A 19300-nucleotide genomic window follows, 5' to 3' on the forward strand; every position below is an offset into this window, starting at 1 on the left:
CTTGCTTCACTGTTAGCGACACGATGTGGGTCCTGCTGTGTCACGGTGGTGCTGCTGTCCATTCACGACCTTCAGACACCAGGTAGACTCTCTAACCAGTGACCCAGCTGTGGATGCAGCTCCTCTCCACATTTATTTCCATTTTTTGAATAAAGTGTAATTAACATCCTGAATCTTTAATCTACTGTTCATGTCATTAAACTGGTTATTTCATGAATAAGCTTAGGTTTCCTCAGCAGATGAGCTTGTCGGTCTTGTGGTTCAGTTCTACTGTAAACGAATGGACATGCAGGGTTTTGCTGACTGTTTTCTTGCGATCTGCAGCAAAGGCCTGTGGGAGGGCCTGAACTGGCCAAGGTGCTTTTAACGTGCTGTAATAATGATTTAAAAAATAGTTTTTAAATGTCACAACACACACCTTTAATGGTTTTTAAAACCACTGACGCTATCACCTCTCCAAACGCAACAAAGACACAAAGCGGTGTGTGATCAAAGCCCACACTGATCCACAATCATACTGCCACCATGGCTTTCATTCAAAAAGTCTACCACCTTAAGCCAATAGATATTCAGGCTGATTTAACCTTAATGTTCCCCCTTCAGTAAGTCACTGGAGAACCTCTGGAGACCTGTACAGATCACATCTTCACACAAATGAGGGCACCCTAAATATTTGAAATCTATTTGATATGTACACATATCTGCACTGACAGATACACAAGCTAAGGATAAGCCTACAGGTGTGAGGGGCATGGGATTGAACACACACACACACACACAAAGTGACAGACGTTTTTGTATGAAAGTTTCCAGCTTCAGAACTGAGAAGGATGGACCTGACAACTGTAAGTCTCTGAAACAGACAATCTAACAATTACACAACTTCTCACTGTTTTCCAAGATGTCAGCCAGTTCACTCCTGTGAAAGCTGCTCACTGGGTGTGTGATGTGAGATGTTCAGGCTTCCGTGTTTTTGTGCCTGTAGAGAACGCTCACAGCATTTCTTATCCAGACCTCTGGCAGAGCCGCTGCTGGCTCTCTGTGCAAATGAATGGGCTTTGGAGGTTTAGACACCAAGCAGGGTTTAAACCTCGCAGCTGAGTGCAACACCATGAACACACCTTCCAGCAAAGATTGATACATTTCATTGGCTTCTAAGACTCACAAAGACACAAAAGGGGTTGAGGAAGGCAGTGGGGACGCAGCCATGAGGACACAGAACAGGCAGGAACACTTTTGTCTTCAGACAACTTTAAAGTCTGTAATATTAGATGATCTTTTAATTACGAGCATTTGCTAACTGTTCTATTTTCTGGTGTGTTTGTGATTTAAGAGCATATAATATCTGTACAAAGACTTAAACTCCTGTAATCTGAGTTTCATCAGTGTGTCCCTCTGTGACCAACAAAAACACAGCACTGCCATCGCGTACACAAAGGTGACAAATTAAGGGAAGAACCAACATAAAGTGTCTTAGTAAGGTGCTGCCAGAACAGCTTCAGTGCTCCATGGCAATGATTCTCCCTCCCTCCCTTAGGTGTTTTGACCCCCCCGTGCCCTATGGATGGAGGCTCTGTCATCCTGTTCCTCCACTCATTTTTCAGGCTCTTCCTTTAATCTGTCATCCCTCCGCAGGAGTGGTTTACACAAACAGGCCTTGTAGATTGAACAAAAATAAGCTCTTTGATCAGCAGTATCACACTCAGTATCAACACACCTGTAAAATCCTCCCATTACTACAGCGAGACACCATTCAAATACTTTCTCTATTCTCTACTGTAAGAGTCAAAATAGATTTTCTACGAGTATCAGTCTATGTTGAGTTAAAGAGGCCCACACCGCACCAGTCTGTGTGTTGTATACTTTAATCTAACTGTTCTACATGTGTGCTGGGACTGCTACGTGAGGGGGTGGGGTGGGTGGAGGGGGACAGAAGCCACTGTGAGAAACTGAAAATGTCCCCCCCCCGAGTCAAACTTTGGCAAGTTTCTTTCTCACTCCTGTTCAGGCCAGTTAGGTTTCATGAGTTGTGTTACATCAGGGCGTTGTTGTGTGTGTGTGTGACAATTTTGCCTTTGGATAATGAACTTTGTGATGCATTCGTTGCTCTGTAGCACAGATTACAATGTTGGGTCTGCATTTTGCCAAGCTGAGCTGTCTGCTGAGGTCAGAAACCCTCCAGCATTTGCTGGGACCAGGCTCACTCATCCACATGAAGCTATCATGATGCTGAAAGTGGGCTATTTAAAGGACTAATTCCAATATTTTGGGAAATGCAGTTTCTGACACCACCACCTTACTCTGAGAAAGAAAGCAAATAAGCATATTTCCCAAAACACTCAACTATTCCTTTATGAAGGAGGAAGCGTGAAATGACGTTTAATTAGCGGTCGCAGGTTGTGCAGCAACCCTCCATGTAGAAGCGTCATGTGAAATGTGTGATGCTACAGCAGACGTTAGCATTGCGATACAATTTTTTTTTTTTTTTGACACTGCGTTTACACAGGAGCGTCTAATGTTACCTTTCTCAATATTGCACACGGACCTCATGTCGAGCCTGTAAAAGATCAGACAACATCTGCACTGCTGATCACTGTAAAGCCAAAGCTGAGAAAAGCTCAGTTTCACATTCTCCAATTTTAAAATACTGCTGATTTTTTTTTTCTTCAACTTTTACGTGACAGATTTCTTTTCTTTTCTTTTTTATCTTGGCAGTTTGTTTTAAAATTAGGAGCTGGGAGCTGATGGGCAGCCATGTGACACCTGTATTCGAGTTAACCAACAGTACCTACAGTTAGATAAAGGAAAAGCTGTGTGAGGTTTTGACTTTGTATTTAATTCAGAGGCAACTATAAGGTTTTAGAATAGAAAGCTTAGCCTTCAATCTGAGTGTGTTCCTATGATGAAAATGAACGAAACTTTTCAGTCATGTGGACCTTGGACACATTGTTGATTCCACTGGCCGTTCTTCCTCGAATGGTCATCCCAGGGTCAGTTTCTGCCCTGTCGAAGCGAGGACAGGAGGAGGGGCAGCAGGTTGAGAGCAGGTCGGTGCTCCTGCACCCCCAGAGCCACCAGAGCCCCCGCCAGGAGGGACGTTACCCGAGGCAGTAAAGGGGGCTGAGCTGGCATCACCTGTAAAACACAGAGGACAATCAAACGGGAAGCTGAGTGTGACGCCCAAAACCGATGTCGAGACGATCATTGGCTGACTGAGAAAAGGAATAACTTCATTTCCATAACAAATGTTAGTGAATGTCAGTGAAACAAGTGGTGTTATCAGTTCACTGATAACCAAACTGCCACTTGCAGATGTCAGCAGGTACTAAACGGAAGTTGGCTGCTCACCTTTTCAACTTTATGACAATGAATGAGTCCATCCTGTCCAATGTAAAAAGTGGAGAATGCATCATATGACCTATAACAGATGATATTTGGATTAATTCATCTAATTATAAACCAAAGCAAAGGCTTTGACAAACAACGAACTCAAATTTGAAATCCGCTCATCAGACTGAACCTAATAACAGTTGTGTAAACAGCAGCAGTTACAGTTACTGGCTGTACTGCGTTACCTGTAAAGGTGAGACTTGTCTTTGCGATAGAAGCGCAGCAGCAGGGAGTGGACAGGAAGGCCCCTGATCCTCCAGCGAGCCTTGATGGTCCCGTCCTCCATGTGCTTGGTGAGCTTCAGCACTTCCAGCCGAGCCTCCGCATAGTAACAAAGACACAGCAGGCGCCACATGGAGAGCGTGAGCTGGTACAACACACGGCCTCTACACCAAACACACGCAGCAACAGTCGCACAGAAAGCCACACAATCAGAGTGCAAACCTATGCACAGCATTTAGTCCGAGAATTAGTGTGTCTGTAATAGTGTATCATCATTAAACCCAAACGGAACAAGCATAACTCACCTGGTCTTGGTATTCATGATGCCATTGATGAACTCCATATCATGTGAGTACATGGTGTAATCATGGTTCCTTACAAAGAAACTTGGAAGCTGCAAAACAAACACAAAAATCATTCCCTCATGCTGAGGTACAACTTTTCACTCACTGTGTAGTAAACACAACCGCAGTTCAAAGCTATCCGACACTATATCGACAATATATTTAATCTTTCTGAGGCTTATATTGATTCATGAACATGTGAATTCAGCTGAAAACAGAAGTAGCCTTATGATGTGAAGCAATCCCAGACAGCGTGTGAGAACAAGGTTAGCTAATGTTACCAAAAGGTCACTTACATCACTATCTAAAACAGATTTTTACAGATGAATAAAGTCACTTTGAAACATTGGCAGGATGAAATATATATAGAGATCTTACACAAAACTGGAACTTCCACGTTCTCTTTACCTATTCTAAAGATCCAGGCTTTCTCAACAGTATATTGCCAAAGACGGTACTTTATTATTTTTTTGTTACTGATGTGATGACTTTAACGTTACTCTTGCACTGTTTCATCTTTGTTTGACACTTGAGTTTTAAAAGGAGAGTTTTCAGAATTTATAAAAAAAAAAAAAAAAAAAAAAAACACAATTGGAGCTATGCAGTTCAGCAGTCTGGCAACAGTTTGTATGACCATACTATATAATGAAGATGAGCGAGGTGATTAATAAATGTATACGCAGCAAATCGCTAGTGTCATAGCTCTGAAACAGCTGAGTCACGGTGGAGCGTGACAACAGCTCGCCGAACACCTTTCAAGAAAAAAAAAAAATAAAGAGTTTAGTTAAAAAGAGAGTTGGAAAGGAGCCAGTGATTCACAGAATTAATCAGCACTGTTAACCCAACGCAGTGTTTTTCCTGTATGCATTCGTGTTGAACACAGCTGCTGAAATTTCACATGGTGAAATTAATAGTCACAAAAAAAGCGTAACAACCGTAACAGCAACAAGTTAGATCTTCATACCTCTCCTAATGGAAAGCCTTTTACTTTGCTAACTTCTCTGGCAAAGGCAGTAGGAGCAGTGATGGAAAACAAAGTGTGTGAAAGCACCGCCAGGAGCTGAAGAATCTTTGTGCACTTAATCTAAAGCTATAATAGTCATTATGCAGTTATTAACTGTGGTGAATGTTTTTCCAGTGATCTGGAGGTTTTGATCTGATCCCCTGAAGTTAACCTGGCCTCAAGCTATGAGACTGGCTGTGCAGCATAGGTTACCATGGTGATTCACCGCCGTCAAAAGACATGCCAGAAAACATGAGTGAATCGGAGAGAGACAGACCGATAACACACCAGTCTTCCTTTGTGGTATACCCCCCCCTGGCGTCATCTGTTTGTGATTTAATCCAGGTAAACACAATGGAAGGCCATGTGTAATGACACAGCACTTTTTTTATGCCATGTTTATGAATCGTATTTGTAACGGTATATTACTGTTACTAAACACATTCATGCAGTCTGCAGGGATTTAATGAACGGAAGGAGAGTTTTCCTACAGGTAAAAAGCAGCTGTTTTGACTCACAGGAGGGTCAACTCCTATTTAGAAGGTCGGTGGTTCGATACCCCCGCTCCTCCAGTCCGCATGTTGAAGTGAACCCCATGTTGAAGCTTATTTACATTTCTCAGCATTGTTCCATTATTGTTGCGTATTTGCTACAAGAATTAGTTTTGTTTTTGTTCATTCTTGAAATGATCAGACTTTGCAGTGCAGTGACTTTGCTCTGGAAACAGAAGACGTCTATTATCAATGCACAAAAACCCAATTCCAACCAAACTACCACCAACTTGCTTTGTGCTGCTTCATCTGAATAAACCTCCCACCAGTGGCACAGGCCAGTCCTGTACCAGGTTGTTAGAAAATGTATATATTTTAAAAAAAAATATTTAGAGGTAAAAATGAACTGTAGCATGAAAGGGAAGCGGGTGAAATAAGCCTGAGGGCAAAAAATAAACTGCAATAAAAATAAATAAATACATTTTTAAAAAGAATACAGAAAACGTAAAGGTAAAGGTTAAAGTTTTTGAAACATTTAAACCAAACCAGCATCCAAACCCTAATTAGTTGTCATGATTTTTTTTTTTTTAATTATGAAGTCCTATGATACAACTAGATGATGGATAGCAGGACGTTTCAGCACCTCACCACTTCAGATCAGCAATTCACTTACAGCAGTACAGTCAATATAGGAAGCGTTTCAACAGTGCTTCAACATTCGTTCATCTCAAGTGTCCACTGCCAACCCTGTTTGTATCATGTTTTATATGCTACATGTCCTTCTCCCCCTCTCCTCCATTCCTAGCTGTCCTATCTTCCTCCTTTTCCTCCTTTCACCCAGCCCGGCCATCGGCAGGAGGGTCCCCCATCTGAGCCAGGTTCTGTTCAAGGTTTCTTCCTGTTAAAAGGAAGTTTTTTCTTGCCACTGTCGCCTTAAGTGCTTGCTCTGGGGTCAGAGTCTGAGTCTCTGTAAAGCACTTTGAGACAATTTTGATTGTGGAAGGAGCTATATAAATAAAACTGAATTGTCCTTGTATGTTGGCTCTGAATGCTGCCAAAACACAGATGACCTACAATTAAATCCTGTGCCTGAACACATCCTTGTCTGAGAGACAAAGCACTGAAGCTAACGCTGCTCTACTAGCGTACTGCTCACTCCATGCCTCCTGTGCAGACACCATGTTATCCAGACACTGTATGTATTCTTACCTCTATCCTCAGTCTTTCATACATCATGGCCAGTTTCTCCTCTCCTTCGCTGTCTCCTTCAGTATGCTCCCCCTCTGCTCTCTCTGTATGGCTGCACAGAGTGGTAGGATGCAGAAGAGGCCTCTCCACAAGCTTACTGACCAGTCCAATGTCTTGCCTTGATTTCAGCCCACTGCCAGGCACCGGTTCTGTGGCTGGGCAATGAAAACAATAAAACTGAGAGCCATACATGAAGGGTGCAGGGCACCTCTCCGCTTCAAACAGGCTTCTGAAACAGCCATGTTCTCTCTCTACGGCATCCACACCGTTTCTCTTGAAGCTGTCCATGCGGATATCATCCTCCCTGCTGCCGTCCACTGTGGTCAGGGGAAAGGAGAACTCAGAAGACTTGTGAACCCCTGGAACGAGGAGTTCTCCTAGTTTATTGTGACTGAACAGAGGGATCTCCAGCAGGGTGTGGAGGCCGTCTGACTCGCCCTGTCTCACCAGCACACACACGCTGAGAGACTCCTCCCAGTCCTCCTCGTAGTAACCTCCTCGCTGAGGTTGGCTGGCATTGTGGAACGGGTGGGAGAGCACTGGCTGCTTAATGTTCTGATATCTCAGGCTGTTGGGGGGCGCCAGGGCCCATGATGCACTGCTCAGGGGGCATGTTGGACGGATCCACAAGCAGTCGACTGCCTGAAGGAGCAATAGGGACTTGGTAAAATGATCTTTAACCCGTATAACTACAAGAGTAACACTTGCTTACATACTGTGCAATAGGAATAAGGAGGAAATGGCTAAAGGTAATCAAAACAGAAAAATGATATCTCTATATGTATATATATATTTAAAAAACTTAAATAAAAGCTATATTGCTTTAAGCTTAAGAACACAACTCAACTACAGAGAAAAAAAAAATTACCTGGCTGAATGTCCAGCTCTGTTTCCTGATGGGTTGCCTTCTGCCATGGCTGCGGACACAACCCACCCAGAAGGCGACGCCCCCTCTGCTCACAGCCATTCACCACAGGGGCCAAGGCAACCCCAGTCACCAGCTGAGCATCACCCACACAACACAACACAGGATGCCACAAGGACACACAGACAGTGCCCTTAGGACCTTATGACTTTGGAAGACTCCCAACTACAGCAGCAGAGTTTCCACCTTGATAAACCTGAGACCACAGAGAAGATAAGGCAGAGCTAGCGATGGTGAGACAGTGAGAACTCGAGAGTTTCTGCTAGAAACTTAGGATGTTTCTGGTCCCAGTGGTTTCATTTTTCTTGGTCTTATATGACAGTAAACTAAATGTCTTTTGAATTTTGACATGTTGATCGGTCAAAACAAGCATTTTGAAGATACCACTTTAACTGAGAAATTAATTAACAGTTTAAAAGATAATGCAACCCTAACTGGGATAGAGAATAAAAATGACTATGTCACCATGATAACTTTACAATAATTAGGTGCAGATTTAAAGAGGGAAACTGAATGATCTGTACAGGAAATGAAAGGCCAAGCAAATTCTACTTGAAAGCAATGACGGATTCTTCTCTGACTTGGGTCTTCCACTGAGGTTTTCAGAGCTGATGCCTGGAGCACATGACCTGCAGCAGACCACAAGTTTATAATCAGAGACTCCACGGTGACAGCTGGGGCTTAATTTACCCGACATGAGCACACTACAAAATAAATGTTTAACCAGGCTTGCATTCTTACAACCGGTAAGGCACACAAGCGAAAAGAAACTGTCACGTCAGTATAAATCTTCTCAGTGACTACCTTTGGGTGGATAACTGATAAAGTTGTGTGCGGACATCACTGTGTAACTTGTGAAGGGAACGCTGTCGTTTCTGACATTTAAAATTAAAATATACCGGATTAAAAAAAATGACCTAAAACAACCCATATAGGGGTTCGATAATTAAAATTATAAACAACGTTAGTTGCAGCATAATTCGCCGCAAATGCAACACAAGACATTACTAGATAGTCCCAGATAATCAGCAAGTGCTGGTAATTTCTAGGCATGATAACGTTTGTGAGCTTTTACAGTTTGAGTCAAAATGCCTATTTGGCGATAGAATCGAGACAAAATATTATCATTGTTAGAGTGCTAAATAAATTGCACCACTAACAACAAAAAATATGCCAATGTTTATCACATTAGCCCGAAATGTCAACATCATGTCAAACATCATTTAGGCTGAATTAGAAACAGCTGCATCTTAGGCAGCTATCGATCACTACTTAGTCACGTCTTTTTCAGGGACACAACTTCCTCCAAGAATAGCCGGGACATGGGGCTCGAGATATCTTCCCTTCAACACTGACACTACCTTCCATGGTGTTAGCTAACTCTGGCCATCTACCGTGACAGCCTCTGATAGCTGCTTGCTTGCTTGCTAGGCTAACCCGCTACCAGCTAATAGTAAGCTAGCAACCGGCTTTGCAAATGTCCCCATAAGGTTACCTTTTACAAACGAAAACCCGCTCGAGTCAGTCCAGATGCAGCGTTTCTCCGGGAGAGGTCCTGCACATTAGTCAGTGATAGATTAATGCTAGTAACAGGCAAAGAAGCATTACTTAGCTAACTTACACAAATGTCATTCCAGCCCCGTGTGTCCTTGCCCGGCCAAACACGCCTCACGCACCCAATTGTAATGTCGCGTTCACTTGCCGTCGGAAATCCTACAACTACCCAAACTACCACGAACTTCTTCTTCTTCTTCTTCTCCCTCCTGCCCTTCGGTTTGTTTGTTTTTCAGCGGCGGATGGCAATCAGCGCACTAGGTGCTTTACCGCCACCTTCTGATCCGGAGTGTGGGAGAGATTAAATCCTCCTGATTTTCCACTCTGATTAACTCAAAGGAGACTTATTTGATCCAACTCATCTGACAAGGTCATTAAAGATTTAATGTTGAGTCAATTTAATCTGAACTACAGTTTTCCTCAGTCCTTTCTTCATATGTAAGACATAGAAGAACCATACAAAACTAATATTGTGTGGTGCTGAGACTTTAATACACATAATGAGAAAATATACAGTAATGGTCAGGTAATGGTGGATTTGTGGCATGAAAATAATTTAGTGTGCTTATATGTTCGTATTTAGTACTTGACCTTACACTGGTGTCAGATAATATGGCACCACTGTATTCTGCAAAGTAAATAGAGATATTCTACTTATAACAGGGAGCAGAGTGAATATTTGGAAAAGCAAGTTGGGAGACAGGAAATAATGACAGGGACGCAGAAAGTAGGACTAACAGGACTGTGGTTGGTTGTGGTGAAGGTGGGCAAGGTCGAAGATACTGATTTGATTTTCTGGTGAGAAATGGTCTGTCAGGGGGCATTTGAGGATTTTCAGACGTGAATTAATCCAGTAGATGGCAGTAATGCAACTCCATGGATGGCAGCTGTCGTAAAAAAAAAAAAGTCTCAAAGAAGAAGAAAAACAAGACGCGTCATTACGTCGCTGGGCCGCATGACATGTGTGTAGCTGAGAAACGTAATTTGATAGAAAAAAAGGACATAGTTTTAGCTAGGTTATTTTCATAAAGTCCCTGTCACAGTAACAAAATGCCCAGGAAAGCGAAAGAAGAAGCAGAGTGGGTGGACGATGATGTCGCCCCGCCGGCGGCTGGTGAGAAAACGTTAACGTTTGTTGAAACGCTAGCAGCAGGCTAAGTAGCGTTACAGCTACCGTTAATCTAGCAGTTGTCCGGAGAAGGTGTCAGTTGTGCCAAACTCCACTGAAAATCTCTAATTTTTACCCTAAACTGCTTATTGACAACGACATTTACTATGTACAAACTACTTTAACTCTTTCTTGAATCTTGAGCATCTTCTGATTAGTTCGGATTGAAGATGGTTCCCTTAAAAGCATTCATTTAAATAAAATATCGACTGTTAACGTTAGAACTGAACTAAGTCGCTCATTAGCTAGATAGATAGGTTCCTAAAATGAATAATAATATGGGGTTATCAAGCGTTGGTTGGTCATGAAGAGGCCAACTAACGCTTGATAAGCATATAATCACAAATGCTGTGAGATGTATGTAGCGTTTCATGCCATAGATTTCGCCAAAACAATTTGCTGACAGGAAAGTATCCACAAACAAGACTGCATTTAATTGCATTATGTATCAGTTAAGTTTGGTGCGACAGCACGACATAAGCATCGGTCTCATTTCGCCATAAAGCGCACCAACGTCAGCGTAACCAGCACAATAGTAAACCTAATTTTGAGTGAGAAACAGAGTTAAGCGTAATGTTGAGCTGTGTCACGTTTCACAATGACTTCAACAAAGCGCTAACGCTAGCCACGACCATAGACTGGACGCACAACGGCCACGGCGTCCATTCATGACAGTGATGCAATACTATTGTAGGCTCTGACATATATGAAATAATGTGACAGTTTAGTCTCAGTTTGACAGTAAAATCAGAAACTGTTTGGTTTGACTTTTTTTTTTTTTTTTTTTAACTTTATAAAACAAATAAAGGGCAAATGAAGTGAAACTATGATCAAGAGGTTAAAAGTGCTGACTCTGAGGGTGATGGAGTTCACATCCCTATTGGGTGAAGAGTGCTGAACCACTAGCTCTTTATACACGTGGGTGACAAATAAACCACAAAGGTAAATTGTGTTAGCAAGGTGTTATACGTCCACAAGCACCCAGAACAGCTTCAGTGCTCCTTGTCTTAGATTGTCCAGGTTGTGGACTCTACTGGAGGGATACATATGTCCAAGATATTCCCGTTGTGGTAAATAAACTGCATTTATATTGCACTTCTCTGGTCTTATTAATCACTCAGAGCGCTACAAGTCACATTCACCCATTCACACTCATATTCATACAGTGCTTAAAAAATCGGTTTTCTTCCAACAGAAAAAACTGTGAAGAAGGTGAAGAAGGATAAAAAGGGGAAAAAGAGTGTGAGTACATTGGCTCATTTGATTACTTTTTTCGGTGTTTAAATGCTCGGTAGCCTGTGTTTTATTTCTGTGGCACAGTGCGTCTCATTGGAATTGTTGTGTGAATGTTTTCTGTTTCCAGTTCTTTGAGGAACTTGCCACAGATAGCAAACCGGAAACTGTCCAAGAGGTGGCTGTGAAAGACACAAAAGGAAAACAGGTAATCTTTTCCTAACCCAGGTAACCTTTCTCTGAAAGCAGGGCTTTAACGAAAAAGATGACACTGTGCATACGTGACTTTTTACGCTTGCAGCTAGTGAGAGGTCCAGTTCTGTGCTATTGAATAAGCAGTTTTCTTCTTCTCTGCCTTTGTTGACACCTTGCTGAGTTACTGGGGGAGGTTACTACAATACAGTGAAACAAGGATGTGTGTGTGAATGAGAGAAACATTATATAATGAGCTGAGTTGGAATCATTTCTGAAATTATTTCATGTTAATGTTATACGCTACCGCTGTATTCATATTCATCCATATTCGCCAGGTATTGCACTGGGTACAGTTCAGATTTAAAAATGCTCTTCTCCTGTGACACGATTCGAAACTTTTCATTTCAGCCTCAGAAAAAGAAGAAAGACCGGCGGAAAAAAGATGGAGATGCAGATGAGGACGGTGACGACGACGACGTCATGCTGAAGCTGAAAAAGCTCTCAGTGCAAGCAAGTGATGAGGAAGAGGAACCAGGTAGATTGTTTCACGTCTGATCCACACAATGCAATATTCCTTATTTTCACTTGTGTGGTTTTGTTTCATCACTCAGTGTCCTTTCCTTCCTGTTCTACAGTCATTGCCCCCAGTAAAGGAAACAAGAAGAATAAGGTTCGTCATAGGCCTACATTGGCACACTATGTTTCACCTCTACCCTCCTGACTCTTCACGTGCTGGATGTGTAAAGCGTGTGCTTCTTTGTGTCTTTCAGGGTGGAAACATCTTTGCTGCTCTTAGCCAGGGCCAGAGTGATGAGGATGAGGATGAGGATGAAGATGCTGATGCAGACGAAGAAGATAAACCAGGGAAAAAGGTACAGTACTGTATTTCATGTTGCTTAAAGTGACCACAAATCAAAAGCGGTGGGTAATCTTTCAAATTTAAAAATCTTCCTTTAGTCACCAGAAGATGATGATGAGAACAAGAAGCCAAAGAGGGGGAAGAAAGAGCAACACAAGGTAAGTAATGAGCACTGATGTCGGCTGTGTTCCTTCCATGTTTATCGCATGGTCAGCATTTTCCCCAGTAACCATGTTGCGATCAAACTGTGCCTGCGTAGAAAGAGAAAGGAAAGCCTGCGGAGCGATCGCGCAGCCAGGATGAAGACGAGGAGGAGGAGGACAGCGACGGAGGTGACATGATGATGGTACGTTTGTCCTCCACAAAGCTTTCTCTCTTCTCCGTCTCGGCTTTGAATCGGTGCGCTAACTTAACCTCTTTCTCTGGTTGCAACCATCCAGAGTGCTGAGGATGTCATCGCAGAACAGGCCAAGCAGCAGGGAGACGACCCATATGCTAACCTTAGCAAAAAGGAGAAGAAGAAGAAAAAGAAACAGGTAATCATTATATGCGGTTAAGGTGCGTAAATTAAATGCATCCCCTCTTATGTTGAAGGGGCTCTTTACCTATTTTACATGTCCGAGACATTAAGAGTACTGCTCAGCCTGTCTCTGTCTCTCAGAGAAGAAAAGGCTGTGATGCTGTGCTGTGATTTGGACATTTAAATAAATCTTAATAAATGAAGATGTGATTAGGGTTGTGTTGTGTTCCTGGGTTCTGATTTCCCTGTGTTGGTGTGTATCGTTACAGATGGAGTATGAGCGTCAGGTGGCCAGTGTCCGTGCTCAGAACGCCTTGGAGGGAGATTTCTCCATTTCCCAGGCTGAGATGTCGTCCAGACAGGCCATGCTGGAGAATGCTTCTGATATCAAGGTTTACACATCTGCTAAAATGAGTGGCTTAAAAATCTACTTCACTGCCAGGGGTTGAAAAATCTGTTCTCTGAACCTAATTATTTGTTTGTGCACTTTCAGCTGGAGAGGTTCAGCATATCTGCTCACGGCAAGGAGCTTTTCGTCAATGCTGACCTTCTGATCGTGGCAGGAAGAAGATATGGTTTGGTTGGACCAAATGGGTAAATATCACTTTTTGTTTTTTTTTTTTTTTTTTTTTTTTTTTTTTAAATTGTAACCATCAGAACAGGGTTTGTTTCTCCGATCTCACTCTGATCACGATGAACCTGGTGAAATTCACCGCCTACATACATGTGGGTGACACAGCATGATGAATGCAGCACAATACCCAAACCTTATTATACATTATTATGAGATCAGAATCAACCCATTCATAAATTGATGAAAAGAAAAATAGTACCATGTTTTAATGATTTAACCTGATCAGCTTCTGGCCGTGTGCTCTCTGTGGATACCCCCTGTCTTGACGTAAATGTGTGGGGATGCATGTCACACGTGCGCTGGTCTCTCAAGCGTGATCTTGTCTTTCAGCAAAGGAAAGACCACCCTACTGAAACACATAGCCAACAGAGCTCTCAGTATTCCCCCCAACATTGACGTGCTGCTGTGCGAACAGGGTAAGTGACCCGCAGCAGTGTGCCCTCCATCCTTTCTGTCTCCGTGCTTGCCGTGTTCTCACCCGCTGACGCTGTCACGCACTTATGTTTTTTTGTTTTTTTTTTGTCAGAGGTGGTAGCCGACGACACGCCGGCAGTGCAGGCGGTGCTGAAAGCAGACACCCGCCGCCTGAAGCTTCTGGAGGAGGAGAAGCAGCTGCAGGCTCGTCTGGAGAAGGGAGAGGACGCTGTGGCTGAGAGGCTAGAGAAGGTGAGAGGTCACCCTTTTGTTTGATAGTAGTTTGACCTCCAAAACAGCAGTTCAGATAACCTGGATCCACTGGCTGCTTGCACTTCTTGACCAGCCTCAGTGTCTCTCCTCCTCAACAGGTCTATGAAGAGCTGAGGGCAATTGGAGCTGCAGCAGCCGAGGCCAAAGCCAGAAGGATTCTGGCTGGTCTGTCATTTACCCCCGAGATGCAGAACAGACCCACCAAGAGGTTCTCTGGAGGCTGGAGAATGAGAGTCTCCCTTGCCAGGTACTCCATTAGCAACTTCATGGATTGAACAGGTCCAGCATGAACCTGTTAGACGTTTTTCCACTTACTCGTACCTTCTGTACCAACAGAGCTCTGTTCATGGAACCCACACTACTGATGCTGGACGAACCCACAAACCACCTGGATCTGAATGCAGTCATCTGGCTCAACAAGTAAAAAAAAGCTTTTTTATTTATTTTTTTAATCATATACGTTTCCCTGCATCCCAGCACTGGGCTGGTCCTGTAGAGAGATACATATTCTGTCTTTTCCACTTTCAGCTACCTTCAAGGCTGGAAGAAGACGCTCCTCATAGTTTCCCATGACCAGAGTTTCCTTGATGATGTGTGTACAGATATCATCCACTTAGACAACCAGAAGCTCTACTATTACAGGGGGAACTACTGTAAGTATACATTTGGATTAAGATGGGGGGGATGTACAGTATGTATGTAAGATTGATTTAAGAGAACACGTGACCCGGAAAATCCATGACTGTGCAAAAGTTTTAGTCATTAAAAGTAAAGAGAGGACTGCTTTCAACAATAAAGCCATGTATGTTTTTTATTTATCAGTGATGAACAGGAAAAAAACTCTGTCAACTCAGTATTTGTTGTGTTTGTTCCAAACATCTTGAACTTGCAACAGTTCCTCTGTGGATTTCGTCTGTCTCAGTGTCCTCTGTCTCTTGATGTGATCCCAGCCTGACTCCCAAGATGTTGAGATCAGGGCTCAGTCGTTTATAAGTCATTTATAGTCTTTATAAACATCTAAAGTGCCTAAAACTTTTGCACAGTAGATTAAATTCCCTGTAAGAGTATCTTTTTCATTGGTTTGTCAGTTTTGTTTTACACTGAAATTCAATTAATAAATTACAGAATTAATAAATTACAGCAGCTCAGTGGCCTGAGCACAGCTGAAAACTGACAGTGGAAATCCTGCTTTACCTCAACTTAGTGTTTATTTTCGCTTTTTTTTCTGCTTTTCCTTAAGTGACCTTCAAGAAGATGTATGTGCAAAAGCAGAAGGAACTGCAGAAACAGTACGACAAGCAGGAGAAGAAACTCAAAGAGCTCAAGGCTGGTGGCAAGTCCACCAAACAGGCTGTGAGTATGGCCGTCCACGTCGGAGTTTCACAAATCGCACCCCAGAACAAAACCGTTCAAGTTGTGTTGCTTCACAGCTGACACTATTGGAATGTGTCTATAGAGTCTTCATGTCTTTAACATTAAACTCCTTATTCAAGCTGAACTGTTTTTTTTTTTTTTTTTTTTGGGATGTTTTCCTCTCAGGAGAAGCAGACAAAGGAGGCCCTGACCAGAAAGCAGCAGAAAGGCAAGAAGAAAGGAGGTCAGGAGGAGGAGAGCCAGGAGGCCACAGAGCTGCTGAAGAGGCCTAAAGAATACACCGTCAAGTTTACCTTCCCCAACCCTCCTCCTCTCTCACCACCCATACTGGGACTACACAGTAAGAACACCTGCATCCACACTGTGTGTCATATCTTAGAAATGAAAAGCCAGTTGTTGAAAACATTCTGATTTTTTTTTTTTTTCTTTTTTTGCACAGGTGTTGACTTCGGCTACGACGGTCAGAAGCCTCTGTTCAAAAATGTGGACTTTGGAATTGACATGGACTCCAGGAGTACGTGTGCTGCTTCTATTGTTTCTTTTTTTGTTTTATTTTATTTCTTTGAAAACCTCCGATTTTTTCCGCAACATAAACAGAAGTAAACACGGAAGCGCTCAGGGAGGTTACTGTACTGTTAATGTCGAGATCGTGGCAGTAAAAGCAGCCTCGGGTGTGGCGTTATTTCACAACGTAATGTGCTGTCCTCACCGTTCACCGTTTTTTTCTTCTTTCCTGTAGTTTGTATAGTTGGCCCAAATGGTGTTGGGAAGAGTACCCTGCTGCTGCTGCTCACTGGGAAATTAAATCCTGTAAGTGTGTAGATATGCACAGATTTGCCCCTTTCTCTAAAATAATCACTGGTAAGAAAATCCATGTTGAATATAAGATTCAAACAACCGTAGTGTAGGTTAGAAAAAGTGTGGAACCTGAGGCTAATCACGTCAACAAAAGCGAAGTGGATTCAGGAGCAGGAAGTGTCTGTAAATGGAGACACTTCACTTCTGTGGCTACTCTCACTATAGAAATGGGTTCCCAGTTAAGACACAAAAGATAAGCTAATAACACTGTTTGTGTTATCAGCTTAAGCACATTGTGTTTGTCTATATTTGAAGATCAGATCAAATTTCATGACCAGTGAATGAAGAAAACCAGCTCATTTCAAAGACTTCACTTTGATCATTTTCCTTGTCACTGTGTGTAAATTCTCACTTAACTGGATATTCTTTTTTTTTTTTTTCTTTAGACTAAAGGTGAGATGAGGAAGAACCATCGTCTGGTGAGTAGTTTAAACTGTTGGTGTTTGATTCTTATATAAACTGGACACTGAGGCCATAAAACATGTGCTCACACTGTGTCCCTAAGAACTGACCAATTGCCCTCAGGCCTCTGGACCCTGTTTATGTAGTTTGTTGCACTAACAACATTCTGATCTGGGCACTTTTCATATACAGCAGGCTTAGACCATACTCTTTATAATATGATTTACAGAGACCCAACCTTTCCCCCATGAGCAGCACTTGTACTAAAATAAGAAGAGGACAATAAAAGGACTAATAATAATAGTTATTGAGTCTAATAATGGGGCAGTAGATCCACAGCAGCAGATCCAGACTCTACAGCTCTGGAGGCAGATGAACCTGCAGAGAGAGCCACAGCAGAAGAGAAGAGAGGAGAGAAAGAATAGAACTACTGGAAAGAGAAGAAGCTGGTGAAGTAACAAGAGATGGAGAGGGAGAGGAAGAGAGAGGAGCTCGGTGCATCATGGGAAGTTCCCGGCAGTCTGAGCCTATAGCAGCATAATGGTTCAAGGAGAGACTGAGCCAGAACTAACTATGAGCTTTATCAAAGAGGAAGGTTTTTAGCCTCCTCTTAAACATGGAGAGGGTGTCTGCCTCCAGGACCCACACTGGTAGATGGTTCCACAGCAGAGGAGCCTGAGAGCTGAAAGGCTCTGCCTCCAGCTGTACTTTTGGAAACTCTAGAAGCCACAAGTAAGCCTGCATTTTGGGAGCACAGTGTTCTAGTAGGGTAATATCTGTCCTTCTACTCCTCTCCTCCATTCCCAGCTGTCCTATCTGCCTCCTTTTCCTCATTCACCACCCCCCAAATGAGCCAGGTTCTGCTCAAGGTTTTTTCCTTGTTAAAAGGGGGTGTTCCTTGCCGCTGCCTGAAAGTGCTTGCTCTGGGGTCAGGCTCTGGGTCTCTGTAAAGCACCTTGAGACAGTTTTGATTGTGGAAGTAGCTAAATAAATAAAATTGAACTGAATGAACAGGGAACTATGGACTCCTTAAGATATGATGGTGCCTGACCACTGAGGGCTTTGTAGGTGAGGAGCAGGATTTTAAATTCTATTCTGGACTTTTGTCTGCCTACAGAAAGTGGGCTTCTTCAACCAGCAGTACGCTGATCAGTTGAACATGGAGGAGGCTGCGACAGAGTACCTGATGAGGAACTTCAACCTTCCCTACCAGGACAGCAGGAAGTGCCTGGGACGTTTTGGCCTGGAGAGCCACGCCCACACCATTCAGATCTCCAAACTCTCTGGTACGAGGACAAAATGTCCAACCTTCGCCGTCACCCTTCATGACGGGAGACATTTTCTAACACCTTGTCTGGATTTTGTGTCTTAACAGGGGGTCAGAAGGCCAGAGTGGTGTTTGCTGAACTGGCCTGTCGTCAGCCGGATGTGCTGATCTTGGTGAGGACCACAGAACCTCCTTTTTATCCACAAGATTGATGAATGAGTTCTATAACTAAACTGTCATTTCCTCTCACAGGACGAACCCACCAACAATTTGGACATCGAGTCAATCGATGCCTTATCAGAGGCCATTAATGAATACAAAGGAGGTAAGATTGCAAGCATAACACACCTGACAACAAGCTGTCCACGTCGTCTTTCAAACACCAGTGGACTGGTTGGGCCGTTTTTTAACATAACTGTCATTCTGTCCCTTCCTGTCCAGCTGTGATCATTGTGAGTCACGACGCCCGGCTCATCACAGAAACTCAGTGTCAGCTGTGGGTGGTGGAGGACTGCACGGTCAACCAGATCGACGGAGACTTTGACGATTACAAGCGGGAGGTGTTGGAGGCTCTGGGAGAGACCATGGTCAACAAGATCAATGCATGAGCGCGCAGAGGACACACTGCTGTGCTACACCCATCATACGCTACCTACACTCCACCTGGATCGGTCGGCATGTCTCACAAAGAAACGCTGATATTAAAAAATAAAATATTGGATTTGTTGGAGGATTTGTTGTATCTATTCCCTCCTGGACTGTAACATCTTTAATGGGTTGCAGTTGGACAGATACTGGAGTGTTAATGGAACATTAATTGCTAAAAAAAATATATATATAGGGATAAATGATAATTCTTGAATAATGATCTGTGGTCAAGATCTACTAAAGCTAAATAATAAAATACATCCATTTTTCATCATGTC

At 43.0% G+C, this 19300-nt stretch overlaps 2 protein-coding genes across 6 annotated transcripts; one reads left to right on the forward strand and one right to left on the reverse strand.

Annotated features, from left to right (window-relative positions):
- Positions 1 to 1860: 1860 nt before the first annotated feature.
- On the reverse strand, positions 1861 to 9333 carry c13h6orf136 (chromosome 13 C6orf136 homolog). 5 transcript variants are annotated; one of them, XM_041053342.1, is made up of 8 exons: positions 9245 to 9312; positions 8176 to 8252; positions 7567 to 7819; positions 6660 to 7340; positions 3918 to 4006; positions 3576 to 3776; positions 3349 to 3418; positions 1861 to 3135 (listed from the first exon to the last, which is right to left on the reverse strand). In XM_041053342.1, the coding sequence occupies exons 3-8, from the start codon at positions 7663 to 7665 to the stop codon at positions 2992 to 2994; spliced, it is 1284 nt and encodes a 427-aa protein (XP_040909276.1). In that variant the 5' UTR covers positions 7666 to 7819; positions 8176 to 8252; positions 9245 to 9312; the 3' UTR covers positions 1861 to 2991. The 5 variants fall into 5 exon arrangements, with proteins under 5 accessions (XP_040909276.1, XP_040909278.1, XP_040909274.1 ...); XM_041053344.1 differs by lacking the exon at positions 9245 to 9312 and adding an exon at positions 9119 to 9234; XM_041053340.1 differs by lacking the exon at positions 8176 to 8252 and having other exon boundaries at positions 9245 to 9333.
- Positions 9334 to 10106: 773 nt separating this feature from the next.
- On the forward strand, positions 10107 to 19298 carry abcf1 (ATP-binding cassette, sub-family F (GCN20), member 1). Its single transcript, XM_041053854.1, has 25 exons — positions 10107 to 10291; positions 11541 to 11587; positions 11709 to 11786; positions 12182 to 12308; positions 12409 to 12443; positions 12544 to 12645; positions 12731 to 12790; positions 12892 to 12978; positions 13073 to 13168; positions 13422 to 13544; positions 13646 to 13746; positions 14117 to 14202; positions 14313 to 14452; positions 14572 to 14720; positions 14810 to 14893; positions 15002 to 15126; positions 15714 to 15826; positions 16013 to 16187; positions 16287 to 16361; positions 16587 to 16657; positions 17092 to 17124; positions 18225 to 18393; positions 18483 to 18547; positions 18627 to 18699; positions 18816 to 19298. Exons 1-25 carry the CDS (start codon positions 10228 to 10230, stop codon positions 18980 to 18982), a joined length of 2445 nt encoding a protein of 814 aa, XP_040909788.1. The 5' UTR covers positions 10107 to 10227; the 3' UTR covers positions 18983 to 19298.
- The last annotated feature ends 2 nt before the right edge of the window (positions 19299 to 19300 follow it).

The sequence above is a fragment of the Toxotes jaculatrix genome, chromosome 13, assembly GCF_017976425.1.
Source record: "Toxotes jaculatrix isolate fToxJac2 chromosome 13, fToxJac2.pri, whole genome shotgun sequence".
NCBI classification, from domain to species: domain Eukaryota; kingdom Metazoa; phylum Chordata; class Actinopteri; family Toxotidae; genus Toxotes; species Toxotes jaculatrix.

Excerpts from the sequence above, each read along its gene's own strand:
- c13h6orf136 (XM_041053340.1), bottom strand. The coding sequence starts at position 7,665 with ATGGCTGTGAGCAGAGGGGGCGTCGCCTTCTGGGTGGGTTGTGTCCGC. Across the intron at positions 7,341-7,566 it reads AGAGCTGGACATTCAGCCAG|GCAGTCGACTGCTTGTGGAT; the intron begins GTAATTTTTTTT and ends TTGCTCCTTCAG. Across the intron at positions 3,419-3,575 it reads GACAAGTCTCACCTTTACAG|GTCATATGATGCATTCTCCA; the intron begins GTAACGCAGTAC and ends CATCTGTTATAG.
- abcf1 (XM_041053854.1), top strand. The coding sequence starts at position 10,228 with ATGCCCAGGAAAGCGAAAGAAGAAGCAGAGTGGGTGGACGATGATGTC. Across the intron at positions 14,453-14,571 it reads TGGCTGAGAGGCTAGAGAAG|GTCTATGAAGAGCTGAGGGC; the intron begins GTGAGAGGTCAC and ends CCTCCTCAACAG. Across the intron at positions 16,188-16,286 it reads ACCCATACTGGGACTACACA|GTGTTGACTTCGGCTACGAC; the intron begins GTAAGAACACCT and ends TTTTTTGCACAG.